Here is a 9,299-nt window from a genome sequence, read left to right as displayed (position 1 = left end):
AGTTTTCTACCTAATAAGATACAAAGACATGGAGAGGAGCAAAGTGGTTCAACAACCTATAAATACATAAATAATGGCGAATACTAACTTGATGCTACATGTTAGCATCATGCTAACGCTAGCTACGTCTGACGTTTTTTTGCTTCTACTGAACAACCTGCTGTGATTAAACATCCATATGGACCCGATTTAGACTTGACTTTATTTGTATGTGATAAAGAAGTTTATATTTCGCCAGAAAACGCCCAAAAAGTGTGAAAAACTGTGTTTCCTAGAAGATTCTATTTTCCCCGTCAGCGAAGCCACACCCCCTTCTATGACAAGATCTATACTTAGAAAACTGACAATGCAAGCCAGGAAGGAACCAGAAGCATGTTAGCCTTACAACAAGTGCCGTTTTTTCACTTACACAACACTTGTGTGCTGTGGAAAAACATATGTATGGACCTGATTTTGGCTTGACTTTATTTGTCTGTGACAAATATGTTTACAGTCTGTCAGAAAACGACTAAAAAGAGTGAACAATTGTGATTCCCATGGGCGCATCAACTAAATTATGAATAAAAGCTGCTAAATCAGTTAATATTTCTGTCTCTCATATGTTTATGCTTCTGGGCGTGTGTGAAGCAAACAAATCAATAACTTTGTGTGCAAGACTTGGCCATTCGATTCAGGTATATGCACAGTTTTCAGGTCACGTATTGCCACTATCGGGAAAATAAGACATTTACACAACAGGAAGCTCTACTTTAAAGTCCCATAGTCAACTTTTTCATAGCCTTTGGCCAGGTTTTAATGCTGTTTCTCATGACAGACCTGGAGTTTTATCTCATTCGTGCTTGTTTGAGTAATCCATTCGACAGCTTTTTACTTTTGTCTCGATTAAAGTGTTTTTCAGTCTTATTTTAAGCACAGAAGTATAGTTTCTCTTATATTAAGTAATGCTTGTTCTGTTGGCATCTTATTTCAAGACAGATAAATTGCTTAAAAAGTGCTTGAATTTGGACTAAGATGAGATTGCATTTTTCCCAGTGAGATCAAAACACTCACACAGACTGAATCCTCCTTTGCTAAAAAATCCTTCCACTACAAATTAGGATGAGATTTTACAAATAAAAAACTAGGAAACAACAGGAATTGGCCGGGTATAGCCACATCTTCACTTGTTTTCCCATTCTACACAATAAAGCTGTTTGTGTTGGGCTTGGATTATAGACTGTCGAGTTTTTTTTTTTTGTGGTTTCTACTTTATCATTGACATAAACAGCATAAAAGCATCAAGTTTGGGACTTCGCTGTAAAAACCCGGACACCGATTGTTGTGGGAAAATCCGCAGCGACACGGACAAAGGCCTCAAACCAGGGACTGTCCGTGCCCGAAGAGCAAGTCTTTTTTTTTTTTATGCTGAAGTTGCTTGATTCTCTCTCATTTGCAAACACAGGGCTGATGAAGCAGACCGTGGTTTAGACTTACTCACATTATAAGCAGAATAAAGCTTACACAGCACTGGCTCATGTTCTGCCAATGCAACAAAACTGCTCCCAAAACATGTGTGAGACAGATGGGACCATTTTGAAATCCAGTGAACAATGTTTAAAGAGCTGCAGCTAACGGTTATTTTTGTAGTCGATTAATCTGCAGATCATGTTTTAGGATTACTCGTTTTATTGTATTGTAAGTAAAATGGTGCCGCTAGAGGGCATATGGATAGAGCAAGCTTAAAGTGAGTGTTTGTTGGAGGCTCTTAGTGCTTTAAAATGTCTCGACTGGATGCTGCGCTGGCACTGACCAGGACTTTATCAGGGACAGGAGAGAGTTTATTTCCAAACTGGTTTAAAATATAAGATCTGGCAACAATAAAAGTGAAGTTTATTCTGCTTTCTGATTGGATATTGTCCTGACACAGACAGATCATATTAATGACATTTACATGTACAAAACACCCTACAGACCCAGTTTTGAATCAAAAATAATAAAATTTCATGTCATTTCTGCTCTTTTTGAGTCTGTGTAAACCAAAAAACGCTTATGTGAAGAACCCAGTGAGTCAAGACGTTAGCATGCTACCGGTTAGCATTTAGCTTCAACAGCTCTGACCTCTCCAAGAGACAGCCCTGAACCACAAACATCTAGCCTTGGATACAACCTGTGACAGAGGTCAGAGCTGAGCTATAGTATTTCCTCAGTGTTCATAGATGTGAGCCACACACGTGTTTATCGTGTTGCAGCCAATGATGACAGTTGCTAACCAGTAGCATGCTAATTTCTTGAGCAGGTTAAACACTGACTCAGACTCAGACTCTGTTGACATTACAAATTGTTATAATCACAGAGAAAGGTTTTCTGTTTCTTCTAGTTTTCAGAGTGAAGCAGATCTTTGTTAAATCCTGCTGTAGCTCGACAAACAGAGCTGCTACGTCTGTGCCACATTTGCTGCTTATATCACATAAACGTGCCTCTCTGGGGCCGTGTTTTTACTCTTATCTTCTTGAGCAATGATTACTGCCACTGTCGATCAGTTGTCTTTCATTTTCATCCTGCGTTGAGATATTGTCACATGTTGTAGTACTGCATAATGCTACTTCAGTGATCAAAATGGCCGCCGGAGCTATGCGTGATGTCATTGGAAACGCTTTTTTCTTAGCCAGTGTAATCGTGAACACTCCTATTTTGAGCTCGAGGCGATAATCCGAATGTTCGGGATTACTCAACTCTGCCTGAGAACTCCAGGTCGGTTTTTGATGAGAAAACAGCATTAACGTCGTCGCGAGATGCATCATATTTGTAGTGGGGCCTCAACACTTCACGGACACGTCAAATCTTTACAAAACTTACAAAAAATAGTATTTCATATCGATCTCCAATTCTCTGTTGTTTAGTAAAACCATATAAACATGTCTCTTTACAAACACAGTGCACAGTCAATATCAATTTGCACAAACGATCACAATGTTTGGTTTCTTTCGGCTCCTCATAATATTGCAACAACAAAAAAATCTATTTTCTGAGTTAAATAAAAATCTCTGCTCTTAACGTGTGGTATCAGGGCATAGATTACGTGCATAGACTAAAACCATTATGAGTTTTCAGTGGTGACAAATATATAAACAAAAAAAAGCTTGGTCTCATGTACATGTAAAATTGTCTCCCAATTTCAAATAAATAAATAAAAGAATTGATAAAAATGTACTAATATTGCATAATAGTTCATCCCATAACACTGTCAATATTTGTATGAAAAGTGAATTTGAAATATGGCACCCTTTTATTTAAAAATGCTCCGCGACAAGTTGTGTCCCATTTCAGGATTAATTTTAATTTAAATATTGTGGAAATTAAATGTATTTATTTTTTCAGATTTGCATAACTTCAAATCAAAACAACGCCACCCAAGAAGTGACTTCCTGTTTCGATCCAGCACAACAAAATAAAAGCACCATGTTATTCATTAGTTCAGCAGTTCATTAGTTCAACTTTCTTTCTGCCCTACTATTAACAGACACAACACTTAAAATGTCTGTATTTAATTATATTCTTGTCATGTTGTTAATCAATGAGACGAGCTGTGTGCTTTTATTTTGGCGTGCTAGATCGAAACAGGAAGTTACTTACTTGGGTAACATTGTTATGATATGAAGTTATGTACAGAGTCAATTGTAGCTACATTATGAAATATTAATGAGCAGGACTCTGAGCAGTTTATTTCAAATAAAATCGATTAAAATCGTAATCGTCCATACGGAGCAAAAAAATTTAGATTTGATTTTTTGGCCATATCGCCCAGCCCTAAGCGGCAGTTGAGTTGTTATTATCAGAAACGATAATAAACTTAAAAAAAAAAAAAAAACACCAGCGGCTCATTCAGTCTCTTACATTTGACCTAAAAACTTTGGCATCATTTTGTAAAGATTAAGCAAATAGGGTTTTACTTGAGTTGAATTTTAAAAAAAAAAGAAAAAAAAGAAAAAGTCTGAGACTGATGCATTGTACTTCTATCCTGACTTAAACTTTTACTTTGGAAAAAAAAAAGTTACTCCTGTATCTGCACTTTTACTTAACTCAGGAAATCAAGTACTTGCGCCACTACTGAAACCTTCCTGTCACTCACTTACCAATACGAGGAGTGGGCGGGGCAAAGCAACTAAATAAATGTAAACCCTCTTTGTTCCAATTACATTTACCTGAAGATTTAAAACAACAGCAGCGGTAAACACGATTGTCCATTGCAAAGTGGCAACAGCTCTCCCTTCCTCGTGGTCTTTCACTCCAGGGACAAGACAAGGTTGCAGCCTGAGTCCACAACTGTTCGCGCTTCTCTCGAGGACTTTTGAGTTTGCATTTGGCGCTTTTTGTCCCGCGTTTGTTCACGTTTGGTCGACCAGAGCTTGCACGGTGCTGCAGAGCTTGACCAGGCCCTTCTCCTCCAGGATGTGGTGAGGCAGGCACAGCTTGTCCTGGGAAATGTAGTCCAAAAAAACGAGACCAGGAAGTGACAGGAGAGACACAGAGAGGAGCAGGTGGAGAAAGAGTGAAGCGGGTTATTCAGACTAAACATTTACAAATTCAAGTTATTGCACAAAAATAGTTGACAATTGTACAAAGTTCTGGGGCAACTTACACAGCAGCATGGTCCCAAACATGCAGGAGCAGAGATGGTCAGCAAGGAAGTAAATTTACGTAGGTTTTGAGCATCTGTACTAGAGTAGTATGAGAACTTTTACCCCACTACATTTGAAAGATACATATAATACTTTCTACCTATAAAGACTCTCAGAAGTATAAAGTAATTTGTCCATGCATTTTAAAAGCCATATATTGCACACTCTATGAACAGCAGGTGGCGCTGTGCAGATGTACTGTCAATGCCACTAAGTCGGGCAATTAGGGCACAATTTTTTTACTTTTGAAGCAGCAAAGTTATTTCTCCAAACACTTATTTAAACCGATTTGTACTTTCTACTTTTAATACTTAACACATTGAGGCTGCGCTGTTTTGGGGATTTAGCTGCAGAGTGCCAACAATTCAGACCATTTTTCATGATATTTGTTGCACCACAGCGTATTCTGTGTTATAGCTATGGCTCGTTTGAAAGACGAGACTCTAAGCTCTCCATAGGTGGAAACAGTTTAATTCTACGTGCCTCGATTCCCGAGAAATCCGAAGCTAAACAGGCTAATTTTGATCAAAATCCCTGATTTTTTTCTATATTCAGAGATAACGGGGGTTTTATACAACACTCTCCTTTCTGATTAACTCCTCTCTCCTCCTCTCTCCTCCTCTATCCTCTCTGGACGGACACAAGCGTTATGGGAAGAGGAAAATGCCTAAATTTATTAGTTTCAACGACAACATTGTTAACACGTTTTGAAACACGCGTGTTCTCGATCTCTTTTTATGGCGTGTGCATTTAAACAGCCTGGTTCTGGATTGAAGACTTTAACAGGATGTTTCTCAGTCGTCCTTGGATCGATTTTAACCATTTAAAAACTCAGAGAAATGTTAAAATCTCAACTGTTTCGATCCCTTCATGTGAAGCCGCTCTGCTTTGTCAAACGCTCCAGAGAGCGAGAGAGAAGTGTCGGGTTTACAGCTGTTCGCTACACAACACCACACCCCCACGTGACAAAAATATATATATACTGTATATATATATATTTTTAAATGCAATAATATATATAAATGTCCAGATGTGACTTTTTACACGTTTTTGATCGTCATTTATTTCAATTCTGTTCATCACAGAGCTACCAAAACCACACATAAGGTGTATTAGAGGGTCTAGTTTCGTTTTTGGCAATTTGTTAAAGGTGCAATATGGATTGTTATGCAGAAGAAAGAAACATTTTTACTTGTGTGTATTTGACCTTTTAGTGATCCAGCAGCTGTATGAGTGGTTAGTTTGGCACCTTTACTTTCTATCATGGTGACTCCAACATTTGTTTTTTTTTTAGAGATTCTGGTAGATTTTCACTGCTAATCAGCCTCTCAACAGAAAACCTACAAAACAATTGATTACTGGAGCATCATAGAGGCCACTGAGATCGAAAGTAAAGTTTCCATGCTGACGATCACAAAAAGGTAAATTACGCACAAATATATATGCAATTTTTCCACATAAAAAGTGCGGCCCTCGGGCTTCTTGTTGAACTGGCACACTTTGTTAGGGACCACTTGACCACTGATCTGTAGCCCATGCGTATACATCAATATACAGCCTAATTTTGGACATCCCTGACTTACGTAATAACTTTTTCTTTTGTAGGAATTACATTTCTGCGGCAGTATCTCTACTTTTGTTCAAGAAAACCAACATAACCAAAGACCAAATAACACAGCGTTTGGCCCAATGACACTATGGCAGATGCATTGCTAAGGATCAAACCTGATCTAGTTAAATATACTGTACACAGTTTTCATGGCCTCTGGGTCATTGGTGGAATAAGATTAAGCTGCAAGACTGTCATTTCACCCCAACAACCCGACACTACAGCCCCGACAGGACCAGACCGTAACGGACCCGAGCAGTTTGAAGGTGTTTCCACAGTCAAAAGTGAACCGCTCCGCTCCCAAAGGGGGTCCAAATTGCTCCAGTCTCGGACCACTTCAACCATGGGGTCTGGAGTGGTTTGCAAACTAGACCAGTTTGGGGGGAAAGGGGAGGGGGATGTCACCACTGTGATCGTTTCCTTCTTTTCCCAAGGCTTTATCATGACTGCTTCACAGAAAATATCGGCATTTTTTGCCATCTCTACTCACAGCCTATGCCTTATTTTGATGTGAAATCATTCAATTAAATTAAATATTATCCCTCATATTTATGTCAGTAATCTACTGCTCAACTTTTTAAGTTTGATTTGCACAGTTTTCCCATACATTGTTTCTTATTGCCCAAATGAGAGGAGCGAAGCCTCATACATCCTTTCTTTTACTTTAGAATTCACTGTCGAATAGGTTTCATTTTTGTGATTTATCTTTTTTCTCAATAACTGTTCCTCTAAAGACACTTGAAACACAAACTTGAACCCTAAATGTGAACCGAACTGGTCTAGTGCTGTCGAAATGGGGCTTTTGAATGCACAATTTATCTCTTAATATCACATGAGACGGCAATGCACACAATGTAAAAGTGTTTATTATAACCAGTCCTCGAGAGCCTATAAATTTGTGAAGACATTTTTCTACTCTTATCCAGTCTTTCAATGGGTGTGGAGATTTGGGAAAAGCTCATTTGTCCGTGCTGTTGAGGAAAGAGTTGAAAGTGAAGGGACTTGAAACCAAAAACAAAACACGCAGGGAAAAAATGGCTCGGCTTTGTCTCTTGGTCGAAAGTCCTTTATCAAAACATTTAATTTGATTTCACATTATGGTCGGATCTATGTGCTTTCAGTGCAGTGACAGTCAAAGCCGTGTGCTTGCAAAAATCTCAAAACATTATGAAATGTAGCAGGAACTTGAGGAGATAATGGGAAAGTGCAGTTTAACCAGCTTTGCTGCACCACTGAAACTGCATCGGTTCATTGCATAGTCTTTTATTACTAATAATCTCAACACAAAGTACAATAGATACAAATTATACTGAATATACTTATTGTTATAAAAACCTATACTTAGTGCTATTACGTTGAAATGACCTTATTTAAGTTGAGCAAAGCATTTCATTCTTTAACATTGGCTTCCATTTAATGTTAACAAGCAACCCTAATAAATATATTAAATAACTTAAATAATGTGTTGTCCATAGCTCAGTCAGGACCCAAGAGTTTCAGTCATCCATAGGAGAGGCAACCCCTATAACTGGGTAACCTGGCATTAAAGGATGGGTCAAACGCAGGGGACAAGTTTCCCTCTTTAAACTTAAAGTGGACATATCACGCAAAGTGACTTGTTGGAGCTTTGAACCATGTTATAACGTGGTTCCCTTGTCTTATAGAGATATTCTTGGAGTTGGTTTTCACTAAATTCACACGGTTTTGAGTATAATCGCGCGTATAAGTATACTCATATAAGTATAAGTATAAGCCTCAAACAGAGACGTCCTCGATGCTAATGTTAGCGCTAGCCTCAAACACAGAGACGTCCTCGATGCTAATATTAGCGTTAGCCTCAAACACAGAGACGTCCTCGATGCTAATGTTAACGTTAGCCTCAAACACACAGACGTCCTCGATGCTAATGTTAGCGCTAGCCTCAAACACAGAGACGTCCTCGATGCTAATATTGGCGCTAGCCTCAAACACAGAGACGTCCTCGATGCTAATATTGGCGCTAGCCTCAAACACAGAGACGTCCTCGATGCTAATGTTAGCGCTAGCCTCAAACAAACGCTGCAGTCACGCCCACTCTGAGCCAATAACCCCAACCCTGGTCAGGAAATAACTGTTAAACACTTAAAGGCGCTGTTTTATGGCCCATTTGCTTTATTTATTTTTTACTTTCATATAAATGTGGCATTATTATTACTGTTTAATGAACTCTACATGTTACATGAGTGATCAGAGTTCCTAAAACACTTGAAAACTAAACAGCTATAAATGTACTTTGCCTCTGTTACTGGAATAACTTTTTTTTTTAAATAAAAATGCAATTAATTAATTGCGATTAATGAATTACAGACCTGACACACTTTTTGTGGGATGCACATCCAGTGGCCCTAAACATCATCTTATAATAATCAGTGTTGGTCAAGTTACTTTGAAATTGTAATATATTATATATTAGTAGTTACAACTTTAAAAATGTAACATGTTTGTATTACATATTACGGTTTCAAAAAGAGTTACGCAACTTTGAGTTACTTCTGAGTTACTTTTGGCAAAATATAAACTGAAAATAGTAATAATACCACCTAGCAAAAGTGCAGTCACAGATTTCCCCCAGTCTCTCGTGACGACGTTAACTACACGATGCAAATGCAGATCTTATTCACTAGTGTCCTACTTGGTGCTGCCATGTGTTTTAGGGAAGTTTGCCATTTTTTATTCATACATCAATACAAACCATTTAAATGCTCTGGTAACTCGAGTTACTTAAAATGTAATGACTAATATATTCCCGTATTTCGTTATTTAGTAATATGTTACTGAAAAAAGTGATATATTATTGTAACTCGCTACTTTTGTAATACATTACCCCCAACACTGATTATGATATAAAGGTAAAGAAACCACAGAAATGCCGAAAATGCCATGAAAAGGACAGATCGGGATAGAACGTTCAATTTAATGATTTCAATGGTTAAAACGCAAAACCGTCTCATACATTATTAAAGCCCATAATCCAACATTATATCAGCTCTGAG

General features: G+C 38.1%; 1 protein-coding gene across 2 annotated transcripts in view; it reads right to left on the bottom strand.

Annotated features, from left to right (window-relative positions):
- Positions 1-4,168: 4,168 nt before the first annotated feature.
- lrch1 (leucine-rich repeats and calponin homology (CH) domain containing 1) overlaps positions 4,169-9,299 on the bottom strand; it is a 73,605-nt gene continuing 68,474 nt past the window's right edge. For both annotated transcript variants that reach the window (XM_079562894.1, XM_079562895.1), the window contains one exon: positions 4,169-4,454. In XM_079562894.1, the coding sequence (XP_079419020.1) occupies positions 4,365-4,454 (90 nt within the window). In that variant the 3' untranslated portion in view covers positions 4,169-4,364. The remainder of the gene's footprint in view (positions 4,455-9,299) is intronic.

This window comes from Gobius niger (genome assembly GCF_951799975.1).
Source record: "Gobius niger genome assembly, chromosome: 9".
In the NCBI taxonomy this organism is placed as follows: domain Eukaryota; kingdom Metazoa; phylum Chordata; class Actinopteri; order Gobiiformes; family Gobiidae; genus Gobius; species Gobius niger.
This window is presented reverse-complemented; position numbering and strand designations above follow the sequence as displayed.